The 20,552-nt window shown below is 53.1% G+C and overlaps 1 protein-coding gene across 1 annotated transcript in view; it reads left to right on the top strand.

Moving 5' to 3' along the window:
- The first annotated feature begins 8,077 nt into the window (after nt 1–8,077).
- Nucleotides 8,078–20,552, top strand: part of GPR162 (G protein-coupled receptor 162) — a 52,111-nt gene continuing 39,636 nt past the window's right edge. Inside the window, exons 1-2 of the mRNA XM_086932931.1 lie at nt 8,078–10,150; nt 19,855–20,044. Of these exons, the coding sequence (XP_086789057.1) occupies nt 9,350–10,150; nt 19,855–20,044 (991 nt within the window). The 5' untranslated portion in view covers nt 8,078–9,349. The remainder of the gene's footprint in view (nt 10,151–19,854; nt 20,045–20,552) is intronic.

Genomic DNA, 20,552 nt, shown 5'->3' with positions numbered 1-20,552 from the left:
TCTGAGCATCTACCATTCACCGCGACCTGAGCCAGCGGCTGTTCGTAAAGAAGCTTGACCCATGCGATGAAATTGGGGCCAAAGCCAAATTTAGCGAGGGCTGCCCATAGGTAGGGCCATTCAATAGTGTCAAATGCCATCGTGGCGTCGAGGGAAGCGACTACTGCTGGCTCGGCGAGAATAGAAGCTCTCGCGAGGACACTGTGGAGCCTACGCAGATTAAGAGCAGTGTTTCTGTGGGGGATGAAACCGGATTGATCCGGGTGGATCAGGTCACAAATCACAGCAAGCATCCGAGTGGCCAGCACCTTAGCGAGGATTTTGGGTTCCGCGTTAAGGAGGGAGATGGGGCGGTACGAGGCACAACGGTCACGAGGTTTGCCATCCTTATAAATGACCACTATAGTAGCGAGGCGCTGCTCAAGGGGGAGGCATCCAGCCTCAACCGCCTCGAGAAACATGTGACGCAGGTGGGCGGCCATCTTGTCTGGGCAAAGTTTGTAAAGTTCAATGGGGAGTCCATTGGGGCCCATTGCCTTACCCGAGCGAAGGGAACGAATCGCAAGGGCGATCTCGTCGACAGTAAAGGGGGCCTCCAGAGCGAGGCAGTCCGCATCAGACACAGTAGGCAGGGCAATGTCACGTAGGAGTAGCCTGGAGTCGGCCTCATCTCGATCACTAACAGGCGTGTAAACCATACGGAAGTGGTCAACAAAGCACTCAACAATCTCACCCGGATCAGAGACAGTCTCTCCAGAATCACGAACAATGGAAGGAACAACACGACTCGCACGCTCAGTCTTATCCAGCCACGCAAGAAGCTTGCTAGCTTTGTCACCCACATCATACAGTCGACCAAGTTGATTAGACCGCATCAATTTAGCAGCATCCGTGACACAGGCTTTATAGTCTGCTTGCTTCAATTCCAATTCGTGCAACAGTGCAGGCGTGTCATTCCCCCCCAACTCACTTTCAAGCGCAGTGATTTCGGTTTCAAGAGCCACAACAGCCTCCCTCTTGACCCTGCGCTCAGTGGCAATGAGTGACAGGGCGGAACCCCGAATAACCGTCTTGAAGGCCTCCCAGAGAACAGTGGGGGAAGTGACTGAGCCCAGATTCTCAGAAAAATAGCAATCTATTGCCTTAATCAAGTCTGAGCGGAGCCGGGGGTTTCGAAAATGCCAGGGAGGGATCGGGGGAACTCTATTACCAGGCAGACCGCCCACAGAAATCGTAATCAGCAGGGGGGAGTGGTCCGAGATACCCCGGGGGAGATGCCGAATCTCACGAACAGTGGACAAAGTGGAGGCTAACATAAGAAAATAATCGATACGGGAGAGGCTGCCGTGCGCACCAGAGTGAAAAGTGTATTGTTGGAGTGTGGGATGTAGTGAGCGCCAGACATCTACTAAGCCAAAAGTGTCAGCCATTTCACTGAGCCACATCTGGGACTGTGGCAACACTCTAGGGGGTAGCCGGTCGCAGTCGCCGGACATGACAGAATTGAAGTCCCCGCCCAGGACCAACAAGTCGTCTGGCAGCCCAAGGAGAGTTCTGCCTAAATCAGCATAAGTGGTAGCCTGCAGTCCCGGGGGGATATAGACAACAACAAACACGACCTGCTTACCCTCCCACCTCCCCGAAACAGCAGCATACCGCCCACGCTCATCAAGGATAACATCGTCGATAGCAAGAGCAAGGGAAGACTTTACCATAATACCCACACCCCGGGAACCCGAGGTGAAACCCGCATGTGCAACCAGTCGATAACCCCGGCGGTCTAAGGCCTTGCAAGCATTGCCAATCAAGTGGGTCTCCTGAAGGAACACAACATCAGGGGCGTGGCGCCTCAAGAATTGCAATACAATGCCCCTCTTAATCCTGTCACCCAAACCATTTACGTTCCAAAAAATAATCCGCATTTCACCCCCCCCATTGCGACAAAAACATTCCACACCCACCCCCCAGCAGGACCCACTATGAAAAGTCATTGCAAGATACGAAATACCATGAAACACAAAACAGAACAAATTAAACGAAACACAACCCAGTCCCCAAACGCCAACCCCAAAACCCAAACCCGTTACAACACCCCCCTCCCTGCACCCCTGCTGACTAAAAAGCCACCCCCAACTGCAGTGTGCCTGTCGCCCCATACTTCTACACAAAGAACCCCCCGAGGAGGAAGGGAGAAATCACCCGTTACCGCACCGCCACGGGCAGAGTCATTAAGGACTAAGTCAATTTACACAGTACGTTGCATAGTCTCAATCGGAACCTCCAGGGCCTCAGTTACTCCTGGGCCGCTGCACCACCTTCCGCACCACCAGGGCCTCCGCTCCCAAAGTCATCTGCCGGCAACGAGTCCAACCAGTCGGCTGCACGTTCAGGTTGATCAAAGAAATAGGCACGCTCCCGATATTCGATCCGGAGCCGGGCCGGAAACAGCATGGCATACTTCAGTCCCCGGTCTCTCAGGCGGCGCTTCACTCCAAGGAAGCCTGATCTTTGTCGCTGCACTTGGGGAGTGAAATCGGGATATATGGAGACAGAGTTATTGTCATACTTCAGGGGACCATGTTTACGGGCGGCCTGGAGGATAGCATCCCTGTCCCGGTAGTGAAAGAGCCTCGCGATGATAGGCCTCGGCGGGTTCCCCGGCTTCACTTGACCTCCTGGAAAACGATAGGCGCGCTCCACGGCAAAGAACTTACTAAGTCCTGCCGGAGCCAGTTGGGCGACTATAAGTTCCTCAACCAAAAGATCGGTCGCTACAGCACCATCACCTTCCGGCACTCCGACAAGGCGTATGTTGTTCCGCCTGGCCCTGTTGTCATAGTCCTCCATCCGCTTGAGCAGTAAGTCGTGCGATGCACGCAGATTGCCAATTTCGGATTGCGCCTCAGCCATGTCGTTCACCAGGCTCGACGTTTTAAGATCCAGTGCCTTCACCCGCTCATTTGTTTTGGCCAAGTCGGCCCGAATCAGAGTCACATCCACCGCCACCGTGTCTATTTTGGACACTATGGCTTCGAATTGTTGACTCATGTCGGCCTTGAGTCCAGTAATGGCAGCCAAAAGGTCTTGGAGCGACACTTCCGAAGTAGACGATGTGTCCGTTTGAAGTCCTTCAGCACCCATGCAGACGACCCCGGGGGAGCCTCTCGGCTGGGTGTAGCGTTCGATCATGTTCGACTGGATCGATCCCCCCCCGGGTCGCAGCCTTCCGGCGTTTTTCGGCCTCCGCTTTCGTTGCCATCTCGCGTTCAGCGTCGGCCGGATAGCCAGGGGAAGTGACGAGAAGGTAGAAAAGTCTCGAAACTCCGACGCGCGACTGAGACAGAGGTGTCGCGGGCTCCTTGCCAGTCCCACGGAGGATAGTGCAGGCTGAGAGGGCAGCAGGCGAGGCAGAGTAGGAGGAGACAGGAACAAAGGGAAGGAAACCGAAAGTGAAAGCAATACACCTCCGGCGGGCCAGATGCCAGGCAGCCGTTGTTGTTCAATTACAGGTCGGCCACAGTGGGCAACAGAGTCCCCGGTCGCGCCCGCGGGCAGGCCAGAAAGTTGCAAATTTCAGAGAAATGGTCCCCAGGGTCCGATTTCGACCAGAAAAGGATCAGTAGCATCAGCGATGATGGCGCTGCAAGAGCCCGTCAAAATGACCAGGATAGGTGCAGGATAGATAAAGAAGGACGGCGCGGGTCTCGGGAGCTCTCTGCTCACGCGACCATCTTGGATGCCCGCGTAGCTCCTCCCCTAAATTAGTTATTAACTTATTTTTCATGCAGTGCTTTTTAAACTCCACCGATTTCCTTTGTAAGTCAATCCGCAAGAAGAAGACCATCCGCATAGATAAGGCATGACATGTGGGAAGGAGTGAGAACCTAATAGTGTTTTTGAGAGTTCAGCTAGGCATCGGGCGAAAAGGTTGGGGGCATCACACCACCTTGCCATTTCCCATTATAATGATAATCTTTCAAGAGAAGCTGCCGTCAGCGTCCAACTCTACTCTGGTCCAATTCCCACTGTGGATCCCGTTTAGTATTCCCAAAAAAGTACCTGGAATTTTCATACTTTCCAATTCGTCACACAAGATCTTTCGAAACACCAGATCCAAGGCGGCCCAGAAGTCTACAAAGCAGGTATAGAAAAAGCCCCCAATGTCTTATCATTTTTTTGCAATAGCCCAAAGGCTAAGGCAGTGATCTATAGCAGAATGCCCTGGCTTAAAGCCACCCTGATCCGCTGGGATCGGATTCTGCTCTTCCCATCATTGTGAGAGAGCTTTGCTATGAATTTGTGCACCCACATCGGTTAAATGTATCACCAGTAGTTTTCTAGGTCTGTGGGCCACCTTTCCATGCCTCAGGATAGGTCTGAGCAGATATAAATTGTTCAAAAACATCTGTATGGAATTCCACCCACCAGTTTGTACTAGCCTTTATCATGACTGCTGCAGACCATCCGACCCTGCGGATCTGGTCAATTGTGTTTGCATATTATTATCTCTAATTGCAGATTCATCAAACAAGGAGAGTAATTCGGGGTCAGTGGGAAAGGCTTCTTGTATCCCAGATTACCTTTCTGTGCACATAGTAACTTTAGGTGTTCTACCCAACCCTCTTCAGATACGGTACTTCCTGTTCTTACCTCCACGCCATACACCCCTAAGCCACCAATTTCCAAAGCTTTGCCTCGTCAATGGTTGAAATTGCCGCCGCCATCATTTCACCCCAGTTCCTTGTATATGTGTGTGTGTGTGAGTGTTTGTGCGTGTGTGTGAGTGTGTGTGAGTGTGTGTGTGGGTGTGTGTGAGTGTGTGTGTGTGTGTGAGTGTGTGTGGGGGTGTGTGTGTATGTGTGGGTGTATGTGTCTGTGTGTGAGTGTGTGTGTGTGTGGGGGGGGGGGGTGTGGGTGTCGGTGTGTGTGTGTGTATGTGTGTGTGTGTGAGTGTGAGTGTGTGTGTGTGTGTGTGTGTGTGAGGGCGCAGTGTAGTGTGTCATTGTCACTAGGATGAACTAATCCAGGGGATGAGTCCATGATGTAGTGTTGTTGTCCTCATGGTGCAGTGAGGTGGGTCAGTTTTCCCAGGAGGCAGCGTGCAGTCCTTCACTATGGTCAGTATGAGGTAGACACTGACCACAAGAACACTGCACCCAGCACCTCCCCATGAGACTCCAGGATACAGCCTGCCACACAAGGCCCACACAGAGGAGGCACAGTCATGGAGGGCTGTGACACCTCCAAGTCACTATGCAGGTGAAGGAAGGGTGGGAGGGCTGTGAGTAACTGACCCAGTGGAGAGCACTCCATCCTTGCACATCACCTCACACCAGAGAGGCTCTGCAGGTCTGAACCAACCACATGCGAGCTAGGCTAGACACGTCACTACAATGGCGAGAATCATGGATGTCCCTTGCATATCCACATGCAGAGTCCATTTTGCATGTACATGCATGGCACTGATAGTGAGAGCTACAGACTTCTAGAGCCAGGCCTAATATTAAAAGGCACTGCTGAGCAGTGCTTTATATTTGGGGGAATCAGAGTGCACACGTACACACAAACACACACACATGCACACACACATACACACACCAGCACATACACACACACCAGCACACACAAAACACAAACACAGACGCACCTGCATGCACACACACACACACACACACACAAACCAACATGCACACACAAACATACACACAAAACACAGGCACACACAAATGCAGACACAAACACACACACATACACACACACAAACACAGCCACAAACAAACACACATACACACACACAAAAACACAGACACAAACACACACAAACATACACACACACAAACGCAGACACAAACACACACACACACAAACACACACATACACACACACACACAAACACACACATACACACACACACAAACGCAGACACAAACACACACACACATACACACACAAACGCAGACACAAACACACACACATACACACACAAAAACACAGACACAAACACACACAAACACACACACAAACACACACACACACACAAACGCAGACACACACACACACACACAAATGCAGACACAAACACACACATACACACACACACAAACGCAGACACAAACACACACACACATACACACACACACAAACACAGACACAAATACGCACACCAGCAAGACACGCACACACACAAGCACACACACAAAACACAGGCACACACACAAACGCAGACACAAACACACACATATACACACACACACAAAGACACAAACACAGACACACACACCAGCACACACACAAACTCACTCTGTGTTCAATCTTAAGTTACTTTAGTCATGACTCGATGACATCTATGTTTTAGAATCATGGAACAACAGGCATCAGAACCAGAAATCAAATTGTCTGAATACTTACAATTTAGGCCCTACTACACAAACTGTAATGGAAATACACACACATACAAACACACATGTAAACACACACCTTCATAGATATACAAGTGTGAGTGAATTCCAGTTTGGGGGCTTCCTCAAAAGTCCTATGCATGTGTGTGCCTCTTTGCTGGAATAGGGGGTGCTGCGTCTCAGGACTTGGGGCCTTGGCAGAGATGTGTGGGAACTATGGTGTTGGCACCAACAAATGTGCAAAACCAAAGGGTATAATGGACGGAGTGTTAAACATTGCAAGCACTCACCCCCAGTCAACTGATCTGGGTTTAATCCATCATCATTCTTTAACTCACTCCGCCACCCCAGTTCAGACATGACCATATGCAAATCAGTCTGACCCTGTGCCTCATGGGAACAGTCTAGCCCGAACTGTCAAGCCATGTCTTCACTGGACCGGAAACAAGCATCCTGGAACCGGTTTTTGTCTAATCAGCCGTCAACAGCCAGGCTAGCTTGAATCCAGCTTGAATCCAGTGGCAAAGTGAGCAAGGGACCCACGTCTAGGCATACCCTGCCAACTTAGGGTGAACAAAGCAAAACCAAAGGGGATGATGGACGGAGTGTTGAACATTACAAACACTCACCCCCAGTCAACTGATCTTAGTTTAATCCATCATCATTCTTAAGCTAACTCCGCCACCCCAGTTCAGACATGACCATATGCAAATCAGTCTGACCCTGTGCCTCATGGGAACAGTCCAACCCGAACTGTCAAGCCATGTCTTCACTGGACCGGAAACAAGCATCCTGGGACCGGTTTCTGTCTAATCAGCCGCCATCAGCCGGCTAGCTTGAATCCAGTGGCAAAGTGAGCAAGGGACCCACGTCTGGGCATACCCTGCCAATTTAGGGCGAACAAAGCAAAACCAAAGGGGATGATGGACATTGCAAGCACTCACCCCCAATCAACTGATCTGGGTATGTTCGTCCTAAGTTGGCAGGGTATGCCCAGACGTGGGTCCCTTGCTCACTTTGCCACTAGATTCAAGCTAGCCTGGCTGATGACGGGTGGTTAGCCAGAACCCGGTCCCAGGATGCTTGTTTCCGGTCCAGGGAAGACATGGCTTGGCAGTTCGGGCTGGACTGTTCCCATGAGGCACAGGGTCAGACTCCTTTGCATATGGTCATGTCTGAACTGGGGTGGCGGGGTGAGCTAAAGAATGATGATGGATTAAACCCAGATGAGTTGACTGGGGGTGAGTGCTTGCAATGTTCAACACTCCGTCCATCATCCCCTTTGGTTTTACAAACAACCTTGCCACAGCTCAGAAGTGAGGTACTTCGCAGGAGTTCTGTGTGGGTTCCAGTACTGAGATATCTGTGGGTGTCCCGTGGGGTGCATCTCAGAGGTTCCAGCCAGGGGGAGGAAGGAAGGCTGAGTGACAACGTAACACTTGTGACTGGAGTTTGGCACAATTGTATCCGAGCTGGTGACGAACCCCTCTTCAAGGGGGCAGGTTAAACTTCAGAGCTTCTCAAGCACTGGGGTGGGGGCTGAAGGGACCCCCAGAGAGAGGGAGAGAGGGGGCGGTCTGAGGGGACAAGAGAGTGAAGAGTTGTGAGGGGTGGACAGGAGAGAGTGGGACGTTGGTCTGTGTCCTCCTGATGTCATCTCTTTGCTTTTCTGCAGGAGGGTGAGAGTCCCGCGAGTCACGCCGACATCTGCCCCCGGATCCTGAGAGGCGACAGACTTCATCCCTGACTGATACACTGGCACCCACCGGGGAAGAGCCGGGCACGCCGCCAACGCCGAGACTGGCAGACATCCACTCCAAGCGACAGATGGGCACAGTCCTCTGAGAGACACGTCCCCAGGAGACGGGCAGACATCCTTGCGCGACAGCCGCACTCGCCGCACCTGGGTCTACCCTGGCACTGCGCCCTGAAGTGACAGCTTGGCGCTTCATTTCTCTCCGTGGGCCAGGGCGGCGACAAGAAGGCGCGCGCCTGGAAGGAGGGATGCGAGGAGCGGGGCGCCAAGACGCGGGTTCAGTCAGCATAGATGCGCTTAAGTATTTGACTGGCTGCAGTATTTAGGGGCCGTGCCCCGGTCTGACAGGGGAGGGGGCCACGAACAACCGACCACTTCACCTACCACCCCCTGCAACCCTGGATGAAAGGCTGGATGAACTGCGTGACATCATTTTAAAAATCCGGTTTACGCGGGAGATTTTGGAGGCCCCACGGGGAGTGCATTACCAGTTCAGTGCACGATGGCCAATCAGAACGACCCCTGGACTTTGGAAGCCCCGGTGCGTGATGTAAACCATAGGCCCCTCTGAGAAGAGGACACAAGCCGGCATATGATGGAGGGGGGGAGAGGACGTTTCACATCACAGTTAGAAAGAGCTGAACAATTCTGGGTACGGTGAAGAATTGGAGGCTGCGTTGAGATGAGGTGTTTAATTCTGTGCACCTGGGGAAAGTGGAGGCCCTGCTGGGAGACGGTTAACACTTCTGCATGTGGGGGGAGTTGGGGACAAGGCTGAGAAGGGGTTAACTAAGTGCTGGAGAGCAGGAGTCATCGCTGGACAAAGGCCACCCCCTTCTATGTGATGGGGAGTGAGTGTCACCGCTGAGGAGGTAGCCGCAACAAGAGACTGTGCGACAGGACGCAGAAAGGGGCACTCAAGATAAAGAAATGAGACAAGAAGTTGAGAGGAGAAATAAAGACATTGAAGGGGATAAACACAAAAAAGATAGGAAACGAGAGGAGAAACAGAGAGAAAAACATACTTCCCATTTCAGAAAGCTGGACTACCACCTTCCACTGGCACAGAACACATGTGGCCTCAGCACTGCCCCTTCACCCGCACCACCCTCTGTGCCACACAGACACCACCCAGCCGCCTCCTCTCCTGAGCCTCCTGCCTGCCCCAGCCCCCTCTGCCCTGCCTGGGTGTAAGATGCATCACAGCCCCGAGGTGGAGACCCTGCACAACAACTCCCTCTCGTGGCTGGCCTGCGGCGTGCTCTCCCTGCTGGCCAACGCCTGGACCATCCTCAGCATCTCGGCCAAGCAGCAGAAGCACAAGCCGCTGGAGCTGCTGCTCTGCTTCCTGGCGGGCACCCACATCCTGATGGTGGCCATCCCGCTCACCATGTTCTCCGTCATCCAGCTGCGCAAGGAGGCCTCGGAGTACGACTGGAACGAGGGCATCTGCAAGGTCTTCGTGTCCACCTACTACACGCTGGCGCTGGCCACCTGCTTCACCGTGGCCTCGCTGTCCTACCACCGCATGTGGATGGTGCGCTGGCCGGTCAACTACCGCCTCAGCAACACCAAGAAGCAGGCGCTGCACGCCATCATGGGCATCTGGATGGTGTCCTTCATCCTCTCCACGCTGCCCAGCATCGGTTGGCATGACAACACCGAGCGCTACTACGCCCGCGGCTGCCAGTTCATCGTCAGCAAGATTGGCCTGGGCTTCGGGGTGTGCTTCAGCCTGCTGCTCCTGGGGGGCATCTCCATGGGCCTGGTGTGCGTGGCCATCACCTTCTACCACGCGCTGTGCGGGCGAGGCAGGGCGGGGCGCCGAGCCGCCCGCAATGCCTTCAACGTGCCCACCATTGTGGTGGAGGATGCCCAGGGCAAGCGACGCTCCTCATTGGATGGCTCGGAATCGGCCAAGACCTCCATGCAAATGACCAACCTGATTGGCGCCATCGTCTTCCTCTACGACACGCTGACCGGGCTGCCCATACTGGTAAGGCTGGCATCATGAGGCCACTCTGGGGTGCATGGGGGTGAATGGCACCGTGCTACATTCCATAGCCGTACAACATCCACTGTTGGGCTCATTGTCACCTACTGCCACACCCACAGCTGCCACATGTTGCCACACCAGGTGCCATCACCTGCAGACGCACACACTGCAGTGCCATGCTGCAGTGCCCACTCCCATTACATGCTGCCAGGCCCACCTCCACGACCAGGTGTATAACCTGCTCTCACACATACTGCCACTCTCCCTGCCACCACCTACTGCCTCACCCACTGCCACACCCGTAACTACCACATCCTGCCACACCAGGCGCTACCACCTCTTAGCTCACCCACTGCTTCATCCTGCTGCAGTGCCCACCTCTGCCACATGCGGCTACACCCACTGCCAACACCTTCTGTATCACCTTCTGAAACAACGTGCTGCCACTCCCTCTGCCACCACCTACCGCCTCACCCACTGCCACAGCTGCTGCCACCACCTGGTGTATCACCTGCTGCCGCACCTGCTGCCAACCCCTCTGCCACCACCTACCGCCTCACCCACTGCCACAGCTGCTGTCACCACCTGGTGTATCACCTGCTGCCGCACCTGCTGCTAACCCCTCTGCCACCACCTACTGCCTCACCCACTGCCACATCCGTTGCCACCACCTGATGCCTGAGTCTCTTCTACTATCTGCTGCTGCACCAACTTCTACCACTGGCAGCCTCACCCACTCCGCACCCGCTGCCACCACCTGCTGTTGCACCCATTGCCGCATCCGCTGCCACTTCTTGCTGCCATCTGCTGCCTCTTCCTCTACTACACCTGCTGCAACGCCCACATCCACTGGCACAGCCTGTTGTCTAACTTACGGCCACCACCTGCTGCCTCCCCTGCTGCCACATGTTTCCACCACCGGTGCCACCATCTTCTGCCTCACCCGCTACCTCTACCCCCTGACATACTCTCTGCCACCACCTGCTGCCTCCCACACAGCCACCACCCGATGCCACACCTGCCACCACCCATTGCCTCGCCCACAGCCACCACTTACTTCCACAGTCACTGCTGCTACCTGCTGCTGCACCTACTTCTTACCACTTGCTGCCTCCCTCACTGTTGCCACCTACTGGCATACGCAATGACACCACAAGCTGCTTCCCCTGCTGCTGCACCTAAAGCCATAGCCTGCTGTAGTGCCCATGTGCACCACCTGCTGCCACACCAACTGCCACCACCCAATGCCACACCCTCTGCCATCACCTACTGGTTCACCTACAGCCACTGTATGCTGCCACCACCAGCTGCCAGAGCCACTACTGCTACACCCATTGCCACACCAGCGGTGGCCAAGCTGCTACCACCTGCTGCCTCAGATGCTTCAACACCTGAAGCCACAACCACTGCCTGTGCCTGCTGCATCACCCACTGCCACCAATTGCTTCCTTAGGCGCTTCCATCTTCAGCTGTCACACCCGCTGCCACACCCACTATCACTACCTGCTGCCACACCCACTATCACTACCTGCTGCCACACCCACTATCACTACCTGCTGCCACACCCACTATCACTACCCGCTGCCACACCCACTATCACTACCTGCTGCCACACCCACTATCACTACCTGCTGCCACACCCACTATCACTATCCGCTGCCACACCCACTATCACTACCTGCTGCCACACCCACTATAACTACCTGCTGCCACACCCACTATCACTACCTGCTGCCACACCAACTCCTACATCTGCTATCACAATCACTGCCGCACTCACTGGCACCATCTGCTTCCACAACCAATGCCACACCTGCTGCCACAACAGGTGTCACACAACTTCTGCCTCTCCTGCTGCCAGATCCTGTTCCCACACCACCTGCTGCTGATTCACTGACACAGCCTGCAGCCACACTCCTTGCCACATTAGCTACCCCACCCACTACCTGCAAACATGCCAACTGTCACACCGTGCCCCACCTCCTGCCGCACCTTGCGCTGCCACACCCACTGCTGCTGCCACTGCCACTGCCAAGACTTGCTGCTTCTCTCGCTGCCATCACTCACTTCCATCACCTGCTACCACACTCACATCCTCCTCCTTCTGCCACACTCACATCCACCATCTGCTGCCACACTTACTTCCATCACCTGCTGCCACACTCACTTCTATCACCTGCTGCCAAACTCACTTCCACCACCTGCCGCCAAACTCACTTCACCACCTGCTGCCACACTTACATCCACCATCTGCTGCCACACTCACACCCACCATCTGCTGCCACACTCACTCCCATCACCTGCTGCCACACTTACATCCACCATCTGCTGCCACACTCACATCCACCACCTGCAGCCACACTCACTTCCACCACCTGCTGCCACACTCACATCCACCACCTGCAGCCAAACTCACTTCCATCACCTGCTGCCACCATCTGCTACCACATTCGCATCCAACACCTGCTGCCACACCACCACCTTCTGCAACACTCACATCCACTACCTGCTGCCACATTCACTTCCATCAACAGCTGCCACACTCACATCCACCATTTTCTGCCACACTCACTTCCACCACCTGCTACCACATTCACTTCCACCACCTGCTGCCACACTCACATCCACCATCTTCCGCCACACTCACTTCCACCACCTGCTGCCACCATCTGCTACCACACTCACTTTCATCAATTGCTGCCACACTCACATCTACCATCTGCTGCCACACTCACTTTCACCACCTGCAGCCACCATCTGCTACCACACTCGCATCCAACACCTGCTGCCACACCCACCACCTTCTGCCACACTCACATCCACCACCTGCTGCCACATTCACTTCCATCAACATCTGCCACACTCCCATCCACCATCTTCTGCTACACTCACTTCCACCACCTGCAGCCACCATATGCTACCACACTCGCATCCAACACCTGCTGCCACACCCACCACCTTCTGCCACATTCACTTCTATCAACAGCTGCCACACCCACCTCCACCACCTGCTTCCACACTTATATCCACCACCTGCTGCCACACTCACATCCACCATCTTCTGCCACACTCACTTCCACCATCTGCTGCCACCATCTGCTACCACACTCGCATCCAACGCCTGCTGCGACACCCTCCTCCTTCTGCCACACTCACTTCCATGACCTGCTGCCTCACCCACTTCCATCACCTGCTGCCACACTTATATAATCCATCTGCTGCCACACTCACTTCCACCATCTGCTGCCACACTCATTTCCACCGCCTGCTGCCACATTCACTTCCACCACACTCACATCCACCACCTGCTGCCACATTCACTTCCATCAACAGCTGCCACACTCACTTCCATCACCTGCTTCCACACTCATATCCACCACCTGCTGCCTCACTCACATCCACCATCTGGTGCCACACTCACTTCCACCATCTGCTGCCACCATCTATTACCACACTTGCATCCAACACCTGCTGCCACACCCACCACCTTCTGCCACACTCACTTCCACGACCTGCTGCCTTACCCACTTCCATCACCTGCTGCCACACTTATATCCACCATCTTCTGCCACACTCACTTCCACCATCTGCTACCACACTCACATCCAACACCTGCTGGCACACACAAATCCACCATCTGCTGCCACGCTCACATCCACCACCTGCTTCCACACTCACATCCACCACCTGCTGCCACACTCACATCCACCATCTTCTGCCACCATCTGCTACCACACTCGCATCCAACACCCGCTGCCACACCCACCACCTTCTGCCACACTCACATCCACCACCTGCTGCCACACTCACATCCACCATCTTCTGCCACCATCTGCTACCACACTCGCATCCAACACCTGCTGCCACACCCACCACCTTCTGCCACACTCATATCCCCCTCCTTCTGCCACACTCATTTCCACGACCTGCTGCCTTACCCACTTCCATCACCTGCTGCCACACTTATATCCACCATCTTCTGCCACACTCACTTCCACCATCTGCTACCACACTCACATCCAACACCTGCTGGCACACGCAAATCCACCATCTGCTGCCACGCTCACATCCACCACCTGCTGCCACACTCACATCCACCACCTGCTGCCACACTCACATCCACCATCTGCTGCCACGCTCACATCAACCACCTCCTGCCACACTCACATCCACCACCTTCTGTCACACTCACATCCACCACCTGCTGCCACATTCACTTGCATCAACATCTGCCACACCCACATCCACCATCCTCTGCCACACTCACTTCCACCACCTGCAGCCACCATCTGCTACCACACTCACTTCCATCACCTGCTGCCACACCCACCACCTTCTGCCACACTCACTTTCACCACCTGCAGCCATCTGCTACCACACTCGCATCCAACACCTGCTGCCACACCCACCACCTTCTGCCACACTCACATCCACCAGCTGCTGCCGCATTCACTTCCATCAACAGCTGCCACACTCACTTCCATCACCTGCTTCCACACTCATATCCACCACCTGCTGCCTCACTCACATCCACCATCTGCTGCCACACTCACATCCACCATCTGCTGCCACCATCTGCTACCACACTCACATCCGACACCTGCTGCCACACCCACCACCTTCTGCCACACTCACATCCTCCTCCTTCTGCCACACCTGCTGCCTTACCCACTTCCATCACCTGCTGCCACACTTATATCCACCATCTTGTGCAACACTCACTTCCACCATCTGCTTCCACACTCACATCCACCACCAGCTGCCACACTCACATCCACCACCTGCTACCACACTCGCATTCGACACCTGCTGGCACACGCAAATCCACCATCTGCTGCCACGCTCACACCCACCACTTGCTGCCACACTCACATCCACCACCTGCTGCCACACTCACTTCCACCATCTGCTGCCACGCTCACATCCACCACCTCCTGCCACACTCACATCCACCACCTGCTTCCACACTCACATCCACCACCAGCTGCCACGCTCCCATCCACCACCTCCTGCCACACTCACATCCACCACCAGCTGCCACGCTCACATCCACCACCTCCTGCCACACTCACATCCACCACCTGCTGACACACTCGCATCCAACACCTGCTGGCACACGCAAATCCACCATCTGCTGCCACGCTCACATCCACCACCTCCTGCCACACTCACATCCACCACCTGCTACCACACTCGCATCCAACACCTGCTTGCACACGCACATCCACCACCAGCTGCCACACTCACATCCACCGCCTTCAGCCACACTCTTGTGCACCACCTGCTGCCATACCCACTTCCACCACCTGCTGCCATATTCACTTCCACCACCTGCTTTCCCATCCGCTACCATCACCTGCAGTTGCGCCCATTGCCACCACCTGCTGCCATGTACATTGCTACCACCTACTGCCACGCCCACTGCCACCTCAATCTGTCATGCGCACTGCCTCACCACTGCTTCACATGTGCTGTGCTCACCCCACTCACTGCCACCACACTTCTCGTGCCCCACCACGATGAAATCTCCTCTGCTCCACCCATGGCCACACCTGCTGCCACATCATCCACAGTGACCACTGTCTCCACCTCCTGTCAAGCCCAATATACAACCCACTGATGCTCCTGCTGATGCCCCCACTGCTCAACCCATTGCAACACACTGCCAACCCCTTGTCATGTGGGTGCATCACCAGACTCCTCCCCTTCCTGCTTCATTCTTCACACCAACAGTATTTCACTCATGGGTTTGCTCTTTTCCATCTCTATCAGTCTTGTGTGACACGTTCACTCTCCACCTCCTTCTCTACCCCTCATCTTACTGTATGCATCCTACATCAACTTTCAATACTTATTTTATCGTTTTCCCACCAACTCTATATTTTCCCCCTTTATTCATATATCTGTTCACCTCTCTCTTTCCCTTGAACCCTTCCCTTTCTCTCCCTCTTTTTATGCTCTTATTCCCCCTTACTTCCTTCTGTCTTTCACTGAGCTTCTCTTTCTCTCTCCCGTCTCTTTTATCAAACACTCTTCCTTTATTTTACTCTCGTTTCCTCATTCTATACTTCTCTTATTATTAGAACTCAGGCGGCCTTTTTGTCTCTCCCTTCCTTTGTCTCTCCTGTTCCTCTACCTCCTTCCTCTTTTTCTGTTCTCTCTTCTCGCCTTCTCGCTCAGTCCCTCTCGCCTCTCTCCCTCACGATTTGTCTCACTTTTTCGATATATGTTCTCTCGCTCTCTCTTCTCATCTCCCCAATCCTCTCTCAATTTCTCCCTTTTTCTTCCTTCATCCTTCTCTCATTTTTCATTCTTCCTGTGCCTTCTTATCCTTTCTCTTTCTCTCTTTCTTGCTATTCCCCTCCTTCTTATCTCTCCCTCTCACTGTGTGCTTCCCCCTACCCTATCACCGCAGCCCCGTTCTGTCTTCCACACTGCCTAACTCTCCGTTTATCTCCACCAGGCTCTGTTTATTGGGTATTTTTACTCTCCTCATCAATTCCTCTGTCTGCTTCCTGACAAAAACATTTCCCAGAAAGGGGGAGAAGTTAATTGATCCATTAATTAAATTGGGATAATTACATTAGCAAGTTCATTACGTTAATTAGACAACTTAATCACTGCAGAAGAACCCAATCGGCTCTTCTCGGGCAGACAGTGCTGTAAGCCCATTCCCAGGAACAAGGGGTCAGGGACACACCCTTGTCACCTCTAGCACGTGATTGGCGCAGGGAGACTGCATATGAATACAGAACCTGACACATCTAGGACTGAATGTACTCACAGGATTGGTGCTGGTAGAACCTGTGGGATGGAGAGAACAGCGCCTGCCACCTTTATAGGTTGGGGTGGGAAGAACAGCAGAGAATTACAGAACCTGTCACCTATAGGTTAGGGGAGAGAACAGCCCAACATTACAGAGCCATGAGCCTGTCACCTTTATAGGTTGGGGTGGAGAGAACAGCCCAGGGTGACAGAGCTTTCACCTTTATAGGTTGGGTGGGGAGAACAGCCCAGGATCACAGAGCCTTTCACCATTGAGATGAGGTGGGGAGAGCATCTCTGAATTTCATAGCCTGTAGCCTTTATAGGGTGGATAAGAGACAACAGCCCAGGCTGTCAGCGCCTGTAGCCTTTAAATGTTGGTGTGGAGAGAACAGATCACGATTACTGAGCTTTCATCTTTATAAGGTGGAGAGGAGAAAACAACCCAGGGTTACAGGGTCTGGCATCTTTATAGATGGGCTCAAGAGAGCAGTTTAGAACTACAGAGCCTGCCACCTTCATAGGTTGGGGTGGAGAGAAAACTCCAGGCTCACAGAGACTGACACCTTTATAACTTGGGGTGGAGAAAGCAGCCCAGGATCACAGGGTCCATCACCCTTCTGCATGGGCACGAGAGAACAGCTCTCACAGGGCCTGTCACTTCCAGGGGGTGGCTGAGCTCAAGGGGCTGTCACAGGTGTAAGTGGCATGTCACGCGGGGGCTGATTAGGCCCCGGTGGTTGGCGCAAGGATACACTCCTGTCCCCTCTCTGTACGGCTATTAAGAAGCCTTATTTCGATGAATTGTATCTATTTGGCTGTATTGTTTTATGCACTTTAATGGTTTGTAATAACTGAATAAAGTTATAATGTTAACACATAAAAATAGAGGCTTGTTGCAGCACAGCCATTACCATGTAAACCAACGCAAATTGGTTTTGGACAATTATTAGTTACAAGTTAAGTCACAATTACTAGACTACTGCACTAGACATATGCGGATAACACAATGAGACAAGTAAGATGAAGAGCATTCAGATGGTCCACAAGCGTCATTAGCAGATCATTCTTTCATTAATTTCTTAAGAGTTCCCAGCCAGGCTGAAGAGTCCCTGTCTTGAATCCTAAAGTACTTTCTAGTGAAAAGCATATATAATATATATGAAATACCCAATACACTACTCTGCAGAGCTATCTTAATGGAAAGAGGTGTTGTAGAATTGCCACATACTTGGATCTTCCTTGCCGCATAATTTGGTTTTACATCACATATTTCAAGTTTATATGGTAATATGATCATCCGCCTCCATGGATATCCATCATACGCAAGCAGTTTCGACTCTCCTTATGCCAGGAGTGCCCCCATTCTGTCAATAATGCCAGAGATATATCAGTGATGGGCACCATGACTCCAGCTCCACCATTATGCCAGGGATGGGTTCCGTTAATGCACAAATGCCCACAACATGCCAAGACACGGCTAACCTTACGTTTGGCTAGGATGTGGCTCAAGGTGCCAGGGATGACCTCAGTATGCAAAGAATGGCCACAGAATGCCACAGATGGACACCAACATGCCAAGTTTGTCCAAAAAATGCCTGGTTTGGGCACTATTGTTTCAGAGCAACCTTTATGCCAAGTGGGCACTCCGTCACTCCAAGTATGGCCTCAGCATGCCAAGGCTGGTACCTTTATACTAGGCGAGGTCCCGGCCATGCCAGAAATGCCAGCAATAGGGAACACATGCCGCAGTCATGCCAGCGCTGCACCCCATTGTTCCACAGAAGAACCCCCTTATCCTGTGAGCGCCCAGGTGATATTGTAGAAGTGTGATACCACCCCCGGAGCATTCATTCTGTATCACACACAGACACACAGACTTGTGTATTCTCTATCTCAAACACACACTTGTTGTCATGCACACATGTGCTCACTCTCCCACACATAGCCACATATGGTAATAAGCACACACGCACACATACGTGCAGGCACATGCGCTCTGCTCTCTCTAGCACACACACTCACACACAAACACACTCACAAATATTGTCATGCATACATACGCTCAGTCTTACACGCAGCCACATACTGTCATAAGCCCACACATATGGATACAGACACATGTACCCTCTCTCTCAGACACACACACACATATTATCATACACGCATGCGCTCACTCTCCCACACACAGTTGCATGTAGTCTCTCTCACACACCTCAACAAACACACACATACACTCACTCTCACACACACAACCATATAATGTCACACGCACACACACACACACACACACGCGTACTGTCTCACACACACATTGTCATACACACATGCGCCCACTCACTCACTCTCTCTCTCTCTCTCCCTCTCTCTCTCTCACACACACACACACACACACACACACTCTCAGACTGGTGCCCACATTCACTCACTTCTCACACATCTGTCACAAAGAAACATATCTGCCCTGTCCCACCTCTTGTTCCTGTGCTACCAACTTCTCAGCTTTTGCACCAAAGCTGTAAATCAGATTTTCTAGGTAGATTCACCACAAATTCATGGGTTCCTTTGGCTGCCTACTGCCACTCACAGGGACTGGGTGTGTGCAGTGTGCTCTCCTGCAGTGTGCATAAAGTAGGAGTTCCTAGTTCAAAACTCACTGACTTACACGAGGCCCTTCCAGTGGTGATTCCTGCACACCTCCATTATGATAAGCCACCACGGGTGACCTCTATGGCTGGGTGAACTTTTCAGACTGAAGCAGGGAGGTGTACTCTGTTACCTCTCAGAACTGATGGTACAGGAGATGGGGCCAGGGATACAAAGTCTATCACCGCTAGCTTTGGGTGTGCCCAGGCGATGGAGACTTGGTGTAATGGTGGCTGGTAGATTCCTGTCTCTGCTCCTGCAGTGACCCCTCTGGTCTTTCTTCCTCCCTGCAGGTGGTCAGCTTTGTGAGCCTGAAGTACAACAGTGCCCCCATCTGGATGGTGCTGTGTGTTCTCTGGTGCTCCATGGTGCAGACGCTGCTGCTTCCCTCGTTCATCTGGTCCTGCGAGCGGTACCGGGCGGATGTGAAGACGGTGTGGGAGCAGTGCGTGGCCATCATGTCCGAGGAGGATGGCGACGAAGGTAAGCGCATCCTGATCCAAGACCAGTCCAAGGAGGCACGATACAGGGGCGGCTCTAGGCTCATGGCTGCCCTGTGCAGGAAGCGTAGGTAGGGGGCCCCGGAAGAGGGGTCCGGGCGTGGCGGAGCCCCCAAAGCTCAGGAAGGTGTTTTAATAAAACATCCAGAAAAGGCGTTAGATGACCAGTACCTGCGGCTGCTCCTACCCTCCCGAATTCTTCTCAGAACGATAAAAGTTAGGAGGAGGAGGGTATTGTGACACACGACGTGAGGGAGTGGGTAGGGAAAAAAAGAAGCCAATCAGTAACCAGGAGGAACGCCGCCAAATCCCTGCCAGGGGCTGCCACGCAAATATGTATCCATCCTCAGAGGATTATTATATTAAGGATATATATTGGCGTGGCGGCCCCTGGGGTTTGGCGGCCCTGTGCAGGTGCACAGCTTGCACATGCCTAAGACCGCCCCTGAACCATAGCAGATTTCTTCTGGCCTGAATCCCGCCTCTCTCTC

This window comes from Lissotriton vulgaris, chromosome 7 (genome assembly GCF_964263255.1).
Source record: "Lissotriton vulgaris chromosome 7, aLisVul1.2, whole genome shotgun sequence".
In the NCBI taxonomy this organism is placed as follows: domain Eukaryota; kingdom Metazoa; phylum Chordata; class Amphibia; order Caudata; family Salamandridae; genus Lissotriton; species Lissotriton vulgaris.
The sequence above is the reverse complement of the archived record's forward strand: the minus strand, read 5'-3'. Positions and strand labels throughout refer to the sequence as shown.